The sequence below is a fragment of the Mobula hypostoma genome, chromosome 29 (genome assembly GCF_963921235.1).
Source record: "Mobula hypostoma chromosome 29, sMobHyp1.1, whole genome shotgun sequence".
Lineage (NCBI taxonomy): Eukaryota > Metazoa > Chordata > Chondrichthyes > Myliobatiformes > Myliobatidae > Mobula > Mobula hypostoma.
Window position 1 is genome coordinate 5,340,431 of NC_086125.1, and position 16,777 is coordinate 5,357,207.

A 16,777-nucleotide genomic window follows, 5' to 3' on the forward strand; every position below is an offset into this window, starting at 1 on the left:
CCCTCCAGGGGGAATACAGTGAGGGAAGGGAGCACTGAAAGGTCTATTTGAATTCTGGGCACTACATGCTACACTGGAAATATGCAAAGCCGAATACCTGTAATCTGATTCTTAAAATACATATTTGCTATTGTTCCACCTCCTTTGAGTACCTTCTGGTGAGAATAACAAGTATTAAACCTTAAACAATCAGAACCCAAATCCTAATCCTTTCAAATGTCACCATTCCCTATCGCCCATAAATGGTCAGGGATTCTGCCTCGAGAGTGGATTAGCCAAGTAGAATGAATAGTCATAATTTTGAATGATTAGGAAGGGATGAAAGGGAAAAACTGGTAACATTGGAAAACTAACAAACAGATTAAACTGCAAAGGCATTCAAGAGCTTCACACACTTAAAAATCATACACTCCACTTTGCACTGGGCTGGTGTAATTTTGCCAGCGTTTAAAATGTCTGGCAGAGCGATTCCCCTTCCTCTGCACCTCACGCCCATCGAGGTGAGGCCCCACGGTGCCCTCACCCCACCCATTCAATCCACGGGGTTGGAAAAAGTAGAATTACAAATAAAATGGAAATGATCTCACGCAAGTTTGCAGGGAGTTTGATGCCGAGATAACAGCTGCATCCCTCGAATCATTCCCCCACTTCATGCCCCCCACCCCCCCCGCCACACACACCACCACCCATTCCCCACCCCGCCCCCGCCCAAACCCCAACATACGCACATTAAATCAAAGTGCTCTTGGTCACGACATGCTCTTTATAGAGAGAGTGAGAGAGAGGAATCCATGCTGTGATGAGCCGTTCTGATGAGGCATAACAGCACAACTTCCAAGCTGAAGCCAGGCTCCCCGCATCGCAGGGCGATCACCGTTGCTTAGCAACCTCTTCTCTGAGGCCGCCGGGGGGAGCACGGCAAACCTGCACGCACCCCCCAACACAACACACGGCCAAAACAATACCAATAACATATTAGCAGGTAATGGATGATAAAACTCATCAATAAAACCCCCAACAGCTTCGCCAGAAGTACTTTCACGGGTTTTTCTTTTTCCCGCTCAACTGTGCTAAGCACGTAACTAGACCGCCGCCATTTTGATTCCTCGACGCGCAAACCCTCCCCACATTCCCTGTGAAGATTTATTTTTTTCCCTTGATTGATTTTTTTTTGTTGTAATGTTTGGAAGGCTAGAGCTCCTCAGGAGGCCCAGAGACTCTCGCTCCTCCGGCTCGCTTGGCAATGTAAGAAGTATGGAGGTGTCGAGGGGATGGGAGGGAGGAGGTGGCGGGGTGTGAGGGTGGGGCTAGCACCAGTCGTCCTCGTCGGTCTCACTGTAGGGTTCGTGCATCCCTTTCCTTGCGCCGGGCCCTCTCGTTTTCGTGGGCCCCAGGTTGTGGTAGTACCCGTTGGGTACCCGGCGCCCGTGCCTCGGGAGGGACACGGAGGAGGAGGATGGTGCCCGACAAGTCCTCGGCGACCTCCCGGAGCTCGTCGCTACGGCCACCTCGAAGGTCAGAGTCTCCTCCCTCGGCGTGCCGTCGTAGTCGGGGCCGCGGTAATAGTCCTCGTCGTGGCATCCCAGGTAAGGCTCAGAGAGGTGGGAGCTGGGGGTGGACCACTGGCCGCTGCTCTGGCGATGCAGTCGGGGGGAGCCGTTGCGCGGGACGGTGCCTCTCTCCGTGCCGGGGGACCTGCTGCTGCTGTGCCTCTCGCCCCGTGGGTGCTCCGGGGCCGGGGGTGAATACCGGCGTGGCACAGGGGTCGGTGTCCTACCCTGCTGCTGCGATGTGTTCATGGCCTTGCGGACCACGGGGGAGTAGGTGACATGCGGCCTGGGCGTGGAGGGAGTCTGGGGGAGTTGCCTGCGTCCCCTCCTCGGTGTGCTGGTACCAGAAGTGGAAGGAACTGGACTCCCACTCACAGAACTACTGCCCTAGATGAAAATCGAAACAAAGCAAATCAAAAATAAAAAATCAGGAGCAAAAACACAGACAGGAAAACCATCGGAGAAAGCAAAGAGGTAACAGAAAAGGAACAGAAAGAAGGAAGCAACGACCACAGAACAAAAAAAGTCAAAAGAAAGTAAAAAGAGAAATTGACGTCTGTAAGTCAAGGGGTTGAGAAAAAGCAGGCATTGTGCTTTAGATAACATGGGTTTAAAAGCGCATCGCAAAGCCGTACACATTAAACATCTTGGAGACCATGCTCGTAATTGAACGGGAAGTGTTAGTACTGCTGGAAGGTTGAAGCCTAAACTGAAAATGCTGTGACCGCAGTTAACTGAAAGGGGCAAAAAAAGGGTGGATTAATGTTGGCTCATGCCTGTATTATCTATGGCAGGAATTCCGCCCATTTTAGCCAGCGCAAAACGCATGCTACAATGGCGACTGCCTGTTGCAGCTAGTTCAATGTTTCAGCCAATGTATACGACCAAGAATGGATTTGCACACCCATTTATCTCTCTGGGATTGCTTTATGTATCACACCTCTACCAGAGAGCAGCTACTGCAGGCTCTAACCGTTAATGACACAAGTTTTCATTTTCCTGGGAATGTTAACTGATTGCTTTTTTAGACATTGACTGATCTGTTGTGGGTGGAAAAAATAATTGCAATTTGAAATGCCTTTCTTGTTGATGCCAGAACGTCCCAAAGTGCTGTATAACTGTTAAGATCCTTTTAAGTTTGCTGTTGAAATGTGAAAACAACTAGGTATGTTTTATAATAAATACTGAGGGTTAAATTTTGACAATACTGGAGAGCTTGATGTTTTAGTTTTAGTGATACAGTTTGTAAAGTGAGGATGCTGACAGAGCCTCAGAAAGATGCTCAGCCAAGACACTTCAGCATGTTTTGGGAGTGGAATTTATTACCCACTGAGTCACAGCTATCACAACCTCTGCATTTTCTTTTTTTAATTTGAGCTGTTTCTGAAATACAAACTACCATTTAGGAACATGATTTGTTGTAATGTAAAATATGAAATGGTCTCAAATGAAGCCATTCAGTTCTCTTTTAAATGAGCGGAGGATATTGGTGTATTATTTCAAAAACTGCAAGTGGCAACCTGTTTGTTTCTATAAAGGCTTTCTCCAAGTTATCCAAAACATTTGTTAGATCAATAAACCTCTACTTTCAGCTAACAAGCTTCAAGGACCACTTTCTGTCTGATCCGCATAAAGATGAACCACTTATCTATCATTTGCTATCTGTGTATTTGAGTTAATTTCTAGTTCTCCATCGACTCTCAAATCCAGGCTCAAAACTTACTTTTATTCACTAGCATTTGAATCCTCCTGATAAAGCTGATTTTTGTCTTGTGCCTAGGCCCTTGTGTTGTTTCTTTTGTTCCTATAAGCTGTTTGCCTTGTTGGTTATGTGTGTGTTTCTTGTATTTGTGATTTTAGCTATCTGCTCTGATCTGTACAGCACTTTGGTCAATGTGGGTTGTTTTTAAATGTGCTATATAAATTGACTTGACTAGTTAAAAATAGGCATCATGCTTTTCCCCACCAACTTTGACCAACCCACTTTTTCATCAAATCCATAATTGTATTCCATTCACTATAAATTGTACTACACTAACAACCTCTACCTCCTAGAAAAATGAGGGCAATGGACATGGGAGCAATATGCATACACGTTCTTGGTACACAGTCTTGACCGACTCCACCCACCCTAGTAGTCACCTACTTACTAAATTGCCGTCAGGGATACACTACTAGTCCGTCACCACCAGGGCTACACTTGATGTTCAAAGCTTCTTTCCTGTAGCTATCCAGTTTATCAACAGAACTCACTCAGGTGTAATACCCTGATGTCCCTGCACAACATCTGTTAAATGGTCTTTCCTGCTGTCCATGTTCTTTTGATAACATTGAATCTGTTCATATGTTCACATTTATTTAAGTTTGATTTTTGTGATGTTTGTGCTAATTGTTGATTGCTCATGGCTGTTTGCAATATTGTCTTGTAAATTGATTGTTACTATTGTGTTGTCTGTTATGATACTGTCCTGTGTTTTATGCTTGGCATTGAATCACAATTCTGGTATGTTTCATATACTGGCAATAAAGTGATTCTGACTTGAAAATATTTTAGCCACTGCTTTAGAACATAGAATGGTACAACACAGGAACAGGCCCTTCGGCCCACGATGTTGTACTAAACCAATTAAATTAGTAATCAAATGGCTAACTAAACTAATCTCTTCTGCCTACGTCCATATCCTTACTTTTTCCTCACATTCATATACCTATCTAAACATCTCTTAAAGTTTTAAAATGAATGCCCTCTACTGTTAAACACTTCAACCTTTGAAAAATGATAGTCTGACTACTCTCTGTGCCTCTCATATCTCCCTCAGCTTCCATCACTCCAGAGAAAACACCCAAGTTTGTCCAACCCCTTGTTGCCCTTTAATACAGGCAACGTTCTGGTAAACCTCTTCTGCACCTTCTCCAAACCTTGATAACCTTGCTATAATAGCTTGACCTGAATGTATGCAAATCTCCAAATATGGCAAGTCTCCGATGGCGGGAGGAGAGAGAGCAGCGGGCTGCGCATACGCGGCCCTCCGGTGAAAATGATATCGTATTCGTTAAACAGGGGCTGTGGACAATTCTGATTTGATGGAGACAGATGTGAAAGCACAGAGGAACATCTGGAGAAATTTCTGAAATGCCCGTTTGCTGCTGTTGTTACTGCGTGATTGAGAATCTCCGGAGGGTAGACCCTAAATTCTCCGGCTTTGCCTGCTGCTGGCGACTGAGATTGAGGTCGAATCGTTCGAATAGAGATGGTACTGGGTGTCGGGGGCTGATCGGAGGCTTGAAGTTTTTGGACGACTCAGAATCGGACTGTGGTTGGGCATGGCAGGGAGAGTTTTCTTCTCCCATCTGCGTGAGATGTGGGACATTTGAGAGACTTTGAACTTTTACTGTGCTCATGAACTGTTCTTTATCAAGTTATGGTATTGTTGCACTGTTGTAACTATATGTTATAATTATGTGGTTTTGTTAGTTTTTTTTCAGTCTTGGTCTGTCCTGTCCTTTGTGGAACCACAGCGGAGGAAATATTGTATAATTTCTTAATGCATGCATTACTAAATGACAATAAAAGAGGACTGCGTGTCTTCATAATCTTAAAAAAAAACTAGAGTTTTATACTTCCTGACTTCTAACTCAATATTAGTCGAGGCACACCTTTGTTGATTCAGAGTCTGTTTCCCTGCCCAACAGCCCTATGGGAGCTCCCTTGCCACTCTCTCAATAGTGGTTCTAGATGACCAAATACTACCTCAGTAGAGATGCCCACATTTGGCGTGTGAATACATCCAAATAAGAAAGTCAGCCTTTGGGCTGATCCTCCCAGACATGCTATAGCATAAGCATTTTTATTCCAAAGCATTTACTTTGCCTTTAAATAATTAAAACTGTTTAAAAATTCTGCCATGCTGATTTCAAAATTCAGTGAGGTACAAGATGTATTTATTATACAATAACTTTATAACTTTTGAATAGTAAGGAAAGGTTTTCAGCTCATTACTTAACTTTTTAAACACTTCGATTTCATCTCTGACAAATAGGCAGGTACAGTGGTATCATTTAAGAAGCATATGGATGGTTACATGCAGAGTCAGAGAGGGATATGGGCCAAATGCAGGAAAAAGGGACCACTGGGCACCATAGACTCGTTGGGCCAAAGAGCCTATACCTCCTGTAATGCTCTATGACTGTAGTATTATTTTTGGGATAAATTTGTCACTGGAAGGTACATTTACTGCTTGAATGTTGCTGCAAGGTTATAATCAGCTTTGAGAATTGATCATTGGCAGAAACTCTGCCTTATAATGACTTCAGACTAGTGAGCATTTTAGCAGGAATTTAAGGGTTAAAACGAGGGTTGTATTCCCTGAAATATCAAAATTATTAAAGTAGCTATGATTAAAAGGAGTCAAAAGATTAGAGCCAGGTCATTTGGGCCTGATGTAGAACACATTTCTGCAGGTAGAAAGCTGAGGACTTTTGAACTCTCGCAAATGGAAGTTGATGCTGGATGGATTGGTTAATTTAAACCAACAATTAATCAACATTTTGAACTAAAGATATTAAGGGATATGGGGTAGTTTGGAAGGCAGGAACATGGAGACATTTGAGACTTCAATAATTGGTAGAACAGCCTTAAGCTGTATGATTCTCCAGTTTGTAAAGTTCCTCAGCATTTGTAGGTCAAGGAAATGTTTCAACTAAGGTTGCCATTAGTGCTCCATGTCTGAGAAACATTGGGGAACTACAGATATGTAGATATTGTATAAGTCAGGATATGGCTGGGTTGAAGTACCCTCTTGTCTTGAATAGCATGCCCAGACTCAGTATCTGCTTCCTGCCAGGGAATGATGAAAATCCAGTAATCTAGTCCATTAGGAAAAGAAAGATTGGAAAAGTGCACAAGTAATGGTGACAGGCATTAACGAAGGCAGCACGGTGTTAATTAATTGGATTGATTTCTGGGACATTTTGGTTTATTCTTGGATACATGTTGCTAACAAGGCCAACATATTGGCCATCCTTAGTTGCCTTCTAAGTGTTGGATCCACCAAGAAATTGAAAAACAATCTTTATCATGGATCCAACAGCATTTATTCCTTTCAGTTGTTTGAAAATCATACAAACATTTCAAGTTCCCTGGTATACTGGAGGACTGAGCTTCCATAGCTTTGAAGTGGAAAATTCCAAAGATTCACAAAGTTTCTGCTACTGTTTGTTCTTCTTGTGACCAATGGATTTCCTCCGGATGCTCAGGTTTCCTCCCACATTTCAAAGACGTACAGGTTAGAAGGTTAATGGTTGCAATCAGGAGGTAGGGGCTGTGTGGGACCTTTTACTGCTGTAAATTAAATTGGTGTTCCAAATGAAGAAATCTTTCCTCCTCTACTGGAAATGGCCAATTCCATATCCTGGTGCCTTGCCCCCTAAGCATCTGTGTGTTGGACTGGTTCTTGGCATTAATCCTTTTAGTGCTTTTCCCAGTTTTGTATGTTTCATTGCAATCACCTCATTGTTTTTCTCTCTGGAATAGAGGGCAAATTTACATAATTTCTCTCCATAGGATAATCTCTTGTTTAAGGATTCAATCTAGTGAATATTCACTACATTATGTCCACTTGTATCCTTTGGATATGGAAACTAAAACTGCACATGTTCATGTATGGTCTAAGCAAAGCACACCTTCCCTACTTGTGCAGTCCAACACCCTTGCAGCCCAGAGTGCTATTATGGTTAAACACAGGGCACACAGCACAATAAAAAAAAAAAAAAAATTCTAACCCAGTTCCTGAGGGTATCTTGCTTGTTTTTGCAATTTTATTGCTATTTCACCTGTTTAGACTTGAATTGGGCAGTTCAGTATTAGAATTTCAGGTTTTAACATTTTGACATTGCAACCAACCCAAATATTATTTGTGTGTGTGGTGAGTTGGCAGATACTGTTGAATTGGCTTCACAGGGCTTCAGAAGGTGCTCAAAACCAGCAAGGGTATACTGACTTGAGTTATCCGTTGGGGCTTTGGGATGTCCTGCACATGCTAATTCTCACATCACCACTGTTGTTACACTGGTAAAATGCAGCAAGATCAACAATTTCCATTGATGCAAAAACTCCAAAATAGCAAATGTGAGTTGGCATGCTTCAGGAGTGACTAAAAGGAAGGTCTACCCAAGGTTACATAAAACCCAAAGCCTTGACCATAGAATTGGGTTTTGAGGAGCATCTTGAGAAGAAAATGAAGCGGTTTAGAGGGGGAATTTCAAACCCTGGACTTGAGTAGCTGAAGGTGTCATTGCTATTGACAGAGGGATTAAATTCAGAGGCCAGACTTCTACAGAGATATCAGAGGGATAGAGGGTAATAAGGAAATACAAAGATTGTGGGGAGGGCTACTGGCGGCGTGGCGGTTTGAAAACCTTACTGCTTTCACATATGGATGCAAGATAAATAGAAATGCAGAGAGGAATATTAAAATCTTATTAGCCTGGAACAGTGAGGCAATACTGTACTGCCATAAGTGCTGTCTTGGAGATATTAACCTGTGCGCTCTCAAATATGAACATAGAAAAATTACCAAGGTATTATTTCAGGAAGTAGTACAATTTGCTTTGTTACTTGTACAAATTTATCCTAAAATAATAGGCTAACTGGCACTTGTAGCATGTTTATGGGAGCTTCTATGATACTATGTTCATACAATGAGTGACTATATTTCTGATCTGATATTTTGAAAAAAACATAATAGGTGTTACTGAAGTATAAGTTTTATTTTCAATATGTACTGCAATGTACTAGTTCCATAAAATTCAGCATACTAATAAATGTTATTGGGAAATGAATTGGTAATCTAAGGAAAATTTCAAGATGTGGATTCTCAAAGCAAATCAACCTCTCTGTGTCCATTCATATTTTGTAAATGTTGATTGTCATCGATGAAGAAACTAAATAAAGTGCAGTGAAATTTGCCACCCAGATCTGCAACCTTTAGTCCTAGTAAGAACATGGGCAGCGGGTATATGGACCATTGTCACCAGCAGATTTTCCATATTGTTATGCACCATCCTGCCCCTGGAAGAATATCGGCTGTTGCTTCATTGTTACTGAGTTTATATTCTGGAACTCCCTACCAGCAGTATTGTAGGAGCATTGTCAACACATGAGTGCAACAGTTCAGAAAGGAAACTTTGGGAGTAATTGTAGACAGTAAATGCTTGCCAACCGTGCCCACATTTTATAAGTGGGTTGGAAAGCTCAACCATATTGAAAGGAACATCTTTCTCAAAGATGGACTTGAAATGCCAACTGATGTAGCTAATTATCTCGAACATTTTTGCTTCAGGTTATCAGTGGGTGCAATGCAGTATTTAAAGTATTATTTAAGGTTGAGTTAAGGTAGTTCACATCAATCAGTGATTCTTCCATTCAGTATGTGTGGGTGTCACTAACACTGACATCATCAGTTTCCCCTCAATTGCCTTGGTGGCCATTTCAGAGGGCAGTTAAAAGTTGACTATTGGTCTACAATCGCATACATCTAGGCCAGACCAGTAGGGATGCAGATAACCTTAAGAACATTGGGATCCAGGTGGATTTTGAGGAGTTGTGTGGTCTTTATTTTCGATACCTGTATTTTATTTGAAATTTATTAGTATGAATTCAAGTTCTCCAATTTGTTGTCTTTTGCACACTTGGTTGTCCACCCTGTTTTTGTGGTATTTCAATGATTCTTATATGGTTACTGGATTTATTGAGTATGCTCACAAGCAAATGAATCTGAGTGTGTTTGCGCGTGTGCTTACATACAATTATTTATAATGTGCTGTTAAGTCAGATTTGAATAAAATTACCATTATAGCCAGAATAGCATGAATTGCAGAAGTGGTTGTTAATTTTCACTTGAAGGGAAACGCCTGATTGGGTCAAATAAGATTGTAATTCTCTATATGTTGTGGTAGTTGTGTCATTAAAACTACAGGTTAGTTGTTAATGTCTTGTTGCACCTGCGGCAGCTTGAGGATTCCTGCGTAAGTGTGGTTAACATGGAATTCCTAAAGTTGTTGTCAGAGATTCACTACCCCTTGCTTGCAAATATCTCTCTTCCGAGCACGACTGGCCTTTGGAACACACATGAATTTCATGCATTTCTGTAAATATCTTCCAATTAAAATGCTCTTGCTGCATGATGTCTTTAGCATTAATGGAGAGTTAAGTTATTGAAAATTTCTCTAGATCTAACAAATAAAAAAACTTGTTAGATTAGTTTTTATCTTGATTTTTGATCAATCGGCTGTCTTAATCATTTATGCATAGTCCATTGTTTTATTTTGTGCTGTGTGATGTTTTAAAAAAATAGTTAAAAGCTGTGCTTTTATCTTCAGTAAGAATTCTTTAATATGATTGAATGCTCAGCTTGATGAATATCATATCTGCTTTTGAACCGATAGCAGAAGTAATCGGGGAAAGAAAAGACTGCATCGTGATAGTAGTTAGGTTTCTGTTGGGAGGTTTCTTTTTGGGTCAGCTTAGTGAGTACAGATTTTGGATACAAATTTTGGATGAACTCTTGAAATCAAATGAAAGGCATTTACAAAATATAACCTTAAAATATAATTGAGTTGTTATTTCCTTTCTGACTATTTGCTAAACTTTTGCCACTTTTATTTCAAGCAGAAAATAAAGTTTACTTTATTAACCCTTCTCTGCCATTTCCTTTTACTGTACTGTGTCTTTTGAAGATGGATGTACTATAGCATGTAAAAGCAGCATTAATTGGCTTAATTTTCCCCATACGGAGTGGGAAAACCCAAATACTGGTAGAATGGACAGCCACTTCTAAAGATACTTTCTGCATTGGGAAAAGGCTGCAAATGACATAGTTAAGAATGGAAGCACCACATGCAGAAAAACATCTGCTGAATGGGTAAAATTGGGGAGCTTAACAATCAGAATAAATGTTATGCTTTGAACTCTTGTCCTTCCAGTATATATTTTTGTAAGTATAGGAGTAGGAAGCCATCTGCTACTAGTGCACACGAGCTGAAAGAAGCTTTTGTAAACCAAGATGTTTAACCTGTATGGCCTATCAGCTTATTAGAAAGCAAGAACCAGAGGGAAATAACTTCACAATATATTTTGGGTTTCAGTTAAACACGTAACCAGTAATTCCATTCTTTCAATTCAGAAGAGCTACCTTTGGCACACAAAATTAGCGAAGTAATTGCTTATTAGGTCAGAATACCAACCTGGCCCAAAGTGACATGCTCTTGCCAGTAATCACATCAGAAAGCATCCATACCACTTTAAGGCCTACTATCTGGCATACTTCATAAGTATCCAGCAAAATCTATGGTTACTGGATATTTGGGGAAACTGAGATAGAGCTGGCAGTTGGGCAGATGGGAAGGTTGTTTCCTGTTTAAGACTATGCACATACTGAATTGGCCTCTATGTTGATGACTAGGTGTGGGAAGCTGGTCTTATATTTTTTTTCTCTCCATGGTCCAGGACCTACCAGAATGTTTGTAATGCCAGTCTTTGAATTTTTCCATTTTGTTTTCCCTTGCCCCTTCTTGGATTCAACAGTTGGCTGGTGCTGCTCTTCAGTTTAAAGTTATTGCTGGTCAGTCATCAGTTCCACAATATGACTAACCTAAAACTTGTTTGGATTACAACTATTGCTAAATCATTTTGTACAATTTGGTCCACTTTTTGAACATGGAAGCAATTTGATAACATCTGCCCATTTCTTTTCTGGAATAGATAATTCCCATTGAACAGGAATTAAATAGGATGGCAGTATAGGCTACCTTTTACTTTTGTAAACATTGTATTAATAGAATGCTTGTGCCTGAATCCCTTTGAGCAAAGTTGCAGGGATAGGATTCACCACCTGATAGATTCTAGTGGATCTAGGTTTAAAAAGTGGTATTATCTATAGCAGGGTTTTCTGATAGTATTGGGTGGAAATGGGGTTTTAACTTAGGGAAAGGTGGTATTCCTTAAGTACAGGGTATAAGTGGAGCTAAGGATACAAGTGGGATTTAGTTATTTATTTTCCATCGGCAAAGGATTAATGATTTGCGTTGTTATTTTGGTTAGTTGCCAGTTTCTCTGTGGGGTAAGTTCCATGTTGGATTCATGATCATCTGTTAATCCCTCAGCACATCCAAGATCTGTGAAGTTTGCAGACCCACCTGTCTATGGGGAACACACTCGCGGCCTGCACTAGGAGATCGGGACCACCGCCTGTCCCTCGATCGAGGTCTGCTGTACTCATGCCGTTCCTGTGAATAACGCTCCTTGTCGGATGACGTGTGGTGGTGGTGGTGGTGATGGTGATGATGATGGTGCTTTCTGTCTTTGGGCCTTCCTCGCTCCCGATCCTTCTCTTTTGGAGGGAGGTCACCTGACTGTGTTGTGGTACTGAGGTCTGTTCCAAGCCCTATATCAATAAAAGCTGATCATTTAGGCAAAGAAAAAGAAATCGGAAAATGTTTAGAAAGAAAGACTTGCATTTAGAGAGCACCTTAATATTTCTCTCAGTAACTAAATATTATATATGAAGAATTACTTTGATTGGTATATAGTCTGTCTATTTTGACAATGATTTCCCAAGCCACCTTTGTTTGTTTCACCTTCAGTTAATGCAGGTGCCTAAGCACGTTGCTAAATGGAGATGATTTGGTTTTCATTTTTGAATGAGGGAGCTACTAGCAAAGCCCATCCCAAACAACCCGTGATAAGTTTTTGAGTTGCCTTGAACTATGGAACTTTGTGGTGTAGCAGTTTCCATGGTGTTCTTGTGGATTCCACTGATGAAAGAACAGTGGCATATTGTGTACACCTTAGAAGAAAATCTACAAGTCGCACCTAATGTGCCATCGACCTTTGTCCAAGATTGTGGAGGTTGTGAGTTTGGAGGTTATGTTGAAATTAAAAGATGGTATTTATTCTCAAGTACTCATTGATTCTGTAGTCAGCTATTACTCAACACTGATGTAAGCTGCCATGTTGTATGAGGATCCATTAGTCAGATGTGTGTATTTGCTCTTTGATCTTAATGAAGGACCAACTAAAGCCTCCTTTCTGAAAAAGTTGTAATCAAGATGTTAGTTCTTGCAGGCATAAGAGTTGGTCTCTTGCTTGATAAATGTGTGCATATTAGATTTTCAAAGTATCTGAAGTTGCCTGGCTGGCATAGTTCCATTATAGCATTCACTTAGAAGGCATGCTGTTATGCTGATTGAACTCTTGACAATATCCTTCAGGTAATCATTGACACAGATCTTGAATCACTGATGGAACTTCTCATTAACATCGTCTTCAATGAACCCTAGAAAGATTGTATTGTATATTTGAGGCTAGGCTGAGAGTGCTAGACAATTTAAAAACGGCATTAATATCTAATAGAAACAATGGGCAAATAACTGGTATTTGCTTGTGTCCTGTATCCGCATGACTTACCTACACTTCATACATCATACCATATAAGAACATAAGTAGGAGCAGGAGTAGACCTTCTGGCCCGTTGAGCCTGCTCTGCTGTTTGATAAGGTCATGACTGATCTGGCCATGGACCATCTCCACCTACCTGCTTTTTCCCCATAGCCTTTAATTCTCCTATTATGCAAAACTTTATCCAACCTTATCTTAATATTTACTGAGGTAGCCTCTACTGCTTCTTTGGGCAGAGAATTCCACAGACTCACCACTCTCGGGGGGGAAAAGCAGTTCTTTATCTCTGTCCTAAATCTACTCCCTTGAATCTTAAGGCTATGTCCCCTAGTTCTAATCTTACCTACTAATGGAAACAACTTTCCTGCCTCTATCTTATCGAATTCTTTCATAATTTTATATGTTTCTATAAGATCTCCTCTCATTCATCTGAATTCCGGCAAGTACAATCCCACATCTCTCCTCTGTGGAATCATCTGGTGAACTTCCTCTGCGCTGCCTCCAAAGCCAGTATATCCTTTCTCAAGTAAGGAGAGTAGAACTGCATGCAGAACTCTAAATGTGGCCTCACCAGTACACTATACAGTTGCAGCATAACCTCCCTGTTCTTAAATTCAATCCCTCCAGCAGTGAAGGCCTGCTGCACCAGCAAACCAACCTTTTGTGATTCATGCACAGGTACTCCTAAGTCCCTCTGCACAGCAGCGTGCTGCAATTTTTTTACCATTTAAGTAATCATCTGCTCTTTCATTTTTCCTTCCAAAGTGGATGACGTCGCATTTATCAACAGTGTACTCCATCTGCCAGACTCTTGCTCACTCACTTAACCTATCTATATTTGTCTCTCTGCAGACTATCTGTACCTTCTGCACAATTTGCTGTTCCACTCTATTTAGTATCATCACAAACTTAGATACATTACCCTCAGTCCCCTCTTCCAGATTGTTAATGTATATCATGAACAGTTGCGGGCCCAACACTGACCCCTGTGGCATACTGTGCACCACTGATTGCCAACCAGAGTAACACCCATGTATCCCAACTCTCTGCTTTCTGTTGGTTAACCAATCCTTTATATGCTAATACATCACCCCCAACTCTCATGCATCCTTGTCTTATGGATAAGTCTTTTATGTGGCACCTTATCGAATGCCTTCTGGAAATCCAAGTAAATAAAGTCCATCTGTTCCCCTCGATCCGCTGTGCTCGATATATCCTCAAAGAAATCCAGTACGTTTGTCAAACTGCACCTGCCTTTGCTGAATCCATGCTGTGTCTGCTTGATGGATCCATTTCTTTCCAGACGCCTGGCTATTTCTTCTTTAATGATAGCTTCAAGCATTTTTCCAACTATAGATGTAAACTAACTGGTGTCTGGTTACCTGCCTTTTGCCTACATCCTACTTTGAACAGTGGCGTGACATTCGCTGTCTTCTAATCCGCTGAGGCCTGCCCAGAGTCCAGAGAATTTTGGTAAATTGTCACCAAAGCCTCTACTATAACTTCTGCCATTTTTAGTACCCTGATATTCCATCAGGATGTAGGGTCATTTCACCCATACTGTATTATAGATTCGGCTGTAGCTTCTTCTGTTGTTTTGACCTTTTCAAATCTGCATCGCTCTGTTGCTTAAAAGAGATTATACAGCCTCCTGCGTTAATTCACTGCTGTTGCTGTTGTACACAACAGGAATGGATTTATGATGACTGATCTCCTATTCGTCTCCAGGTACTTCTCTTGCTGTGATCATCAGACCACATGCTGTTCTTGATCACAGCTTTGACTTGCTTCATTGGTTTCTAGTCTCTGTATCTCATACTTGATAGCTTGGAGAGGCTGACTGTAACATGGTCTGAATTGCCTTTCTTTGACTTGTGTTGCTGCCTTTTGCTTTAATTGCTGAATCTACACTTTTCCCCCTTTCGTTAAGTTTGGATTCAACTGAAACACTGGTGAAGCTGTGGATGTATTAGCAGCTTTGTGGACTGGCTTGATACAGTATTAAAAATAAAAAAAAAATAGGAAGTTAGCCAACTGATGCTTCTCTGGAAAGCCAGAAGAACCTTCAGATACTTCAAGGAGGCATGGGATCCAAGGGGACATTGCTTTGTGGATCCAGAATTGGCTTGCCCACAGAAGGCAAAGAGTGGTTGTAGACGGGTCATATTCTGCATGGAGGTTGGTGACCAGTGCTGTGCCTCGGGGATCTGTTCTGGGACCCCTTCACTTTGTGATTTTTTTTAAATAGATGATGTGGTTCAGGAAGTGGAGGGATGGGTTAGTAAATTTGCTGATGACACAAAAGTTGGGGGTGTTGTGAATAGTGTGCAGGGCTATCAGAAGTTACAGCGGGACATTGATAGGATGCAAAACTGGGCTGAGAAGTGGCAGATGGAGTTCAACCCAGGTAAGTGTCAGGTGGTTAATTTTGATAGATCAAATATGATGACAGAATATAATACTAATACAGAATATAGTATTAATGGTAAGACTCTTGGCACTGTGGAGGATCAGAGGGATCTTGGGGTCAGAGTTCTTAGGACACTCAATGTTACTGCGTAGGTTGACTCTATGGTTTGGAAGGCATACGGTGCATTGGCCTTCATTAACCATGGGATTGAGTTTAAGAGCTGAGAGGTAATGTTACAGCTATATTGGACCCTGGTCAGTACTTGGAGTGCTGTGCTCATTTCTGGTCGCCTCACTACAGGAAAGATGTGGAAACCATAGAAGGGGTGCAGTGGAGATTTATAAGGATGTTGCCTGGATTGGGGAGCGTGCCTGATGCGAATAGGTTCAGTGAACTCTGCCTTTTCTCCTTGGAGCGACGGGAGATGAGAGGTGACCTGATAGAGTTGTATAAGATGAGAGGCATTGGTTGTGTGGATAGTCAGAGGCTTTTCCCCAGGGCTGAAATGGCTAACATGAAAGGGCACAGTTTTAAGGTGCATGGAAGTAGGTACAGAGGAGATGTCCTTGGTAAGTTTTTTTTTACGCAGAGAGTGGTGAGTGCGTGGAATGGGCTGCTGGCAACGGTGGTGGAGGTAGATGCGATAGAGTCTTTTAAGAGACTCCTGGATAGGTACATGGAGCTTAGAAGAACAGAGGGCCATGGGTAACCCTGGGTAATTTCGAAAGCAAATACATGTTCGGTCAGCATTGTGGGCCGAAGGGCCTGTATTGTGCAGTAGGTTTTCTGCTTCTAAGGTTTCCTTGAATATGAGTTTCTCATTTCTCCACTAGAAGCAGTAGAATAAGAAGGAATTGATAAATGGTTTCCGATACATATTATATTAAAATAATGTAAATAATCATTTATCACTGGATGAAAGGAGGAGAAGATGGCGGCGCAACGCAGCTTGCGCAGCCACTCCGGTGAATGATATCTGTAATCTGTCAAGTAGGGGCTGTGCACAATTCTGATTTGATGGAGACAGACATGAGAGAATGGAGGAACATCTGGAGAAACTTCTGAAATGCCTTTTTTGCTGCCGCTGTTACTGCGTGATCCTGAATCTCCAGAGGGGAAGGCCCCAGATCCTCGGCTTTGCTTGTTGCTCGGTGGCTGGAATGGGGTCGAGGTGCTCGGTGTTGAAGGGCTGGCCGGAGGCTCGAAGTTTTCGGACGGACTCTGAGTCGGCTGGGGTCGGGTGCTTCCAATGCATCGACAGTTGTCGGTGCCTGGAGGTTTATGGCAGAGAGAGTTTCACCCTTCTGCCGCCTGCTATCGGGGACTATCGGGAGTCGATTGGAACTTTGAGACTTTTTTTTA

At 41.7% G+C, this 16,777-nt stretch overlaps 1 protein-coding gene across 1 annotated transcript in view; it reads right to left on the bottom strand.

Moving 5' to 3' along the window:
- Window positions 1-723: 723 nt before the first annotated feature.
- The window catches only part of LOC134339471 (voltage-dependent P/Q-type calcium channel subunit alpha-1A-like), a 607,837-nt gene continuing 591,783 nt past the window's right edge, over window positions 724-16,777 (bottom strand). Inside the window, exons 47-48 of the mRNA XM_063036009.1 lie at window positions 11,745-11,992; window positions 724-1,937 (exon numbers count right to left, since the gene is read on the bottom strand). Coding sequence (XP_062892079.1) covers window positions 1,308-1,937; window positions 11,745-11,992 — 878 coding nt within the window. The 3' untranslated portion in view covers window positions 724-1,307. The remainder of the gene's footprint in view (window positions 1,938-11,744; window positions 11,993-16,777) is intronic.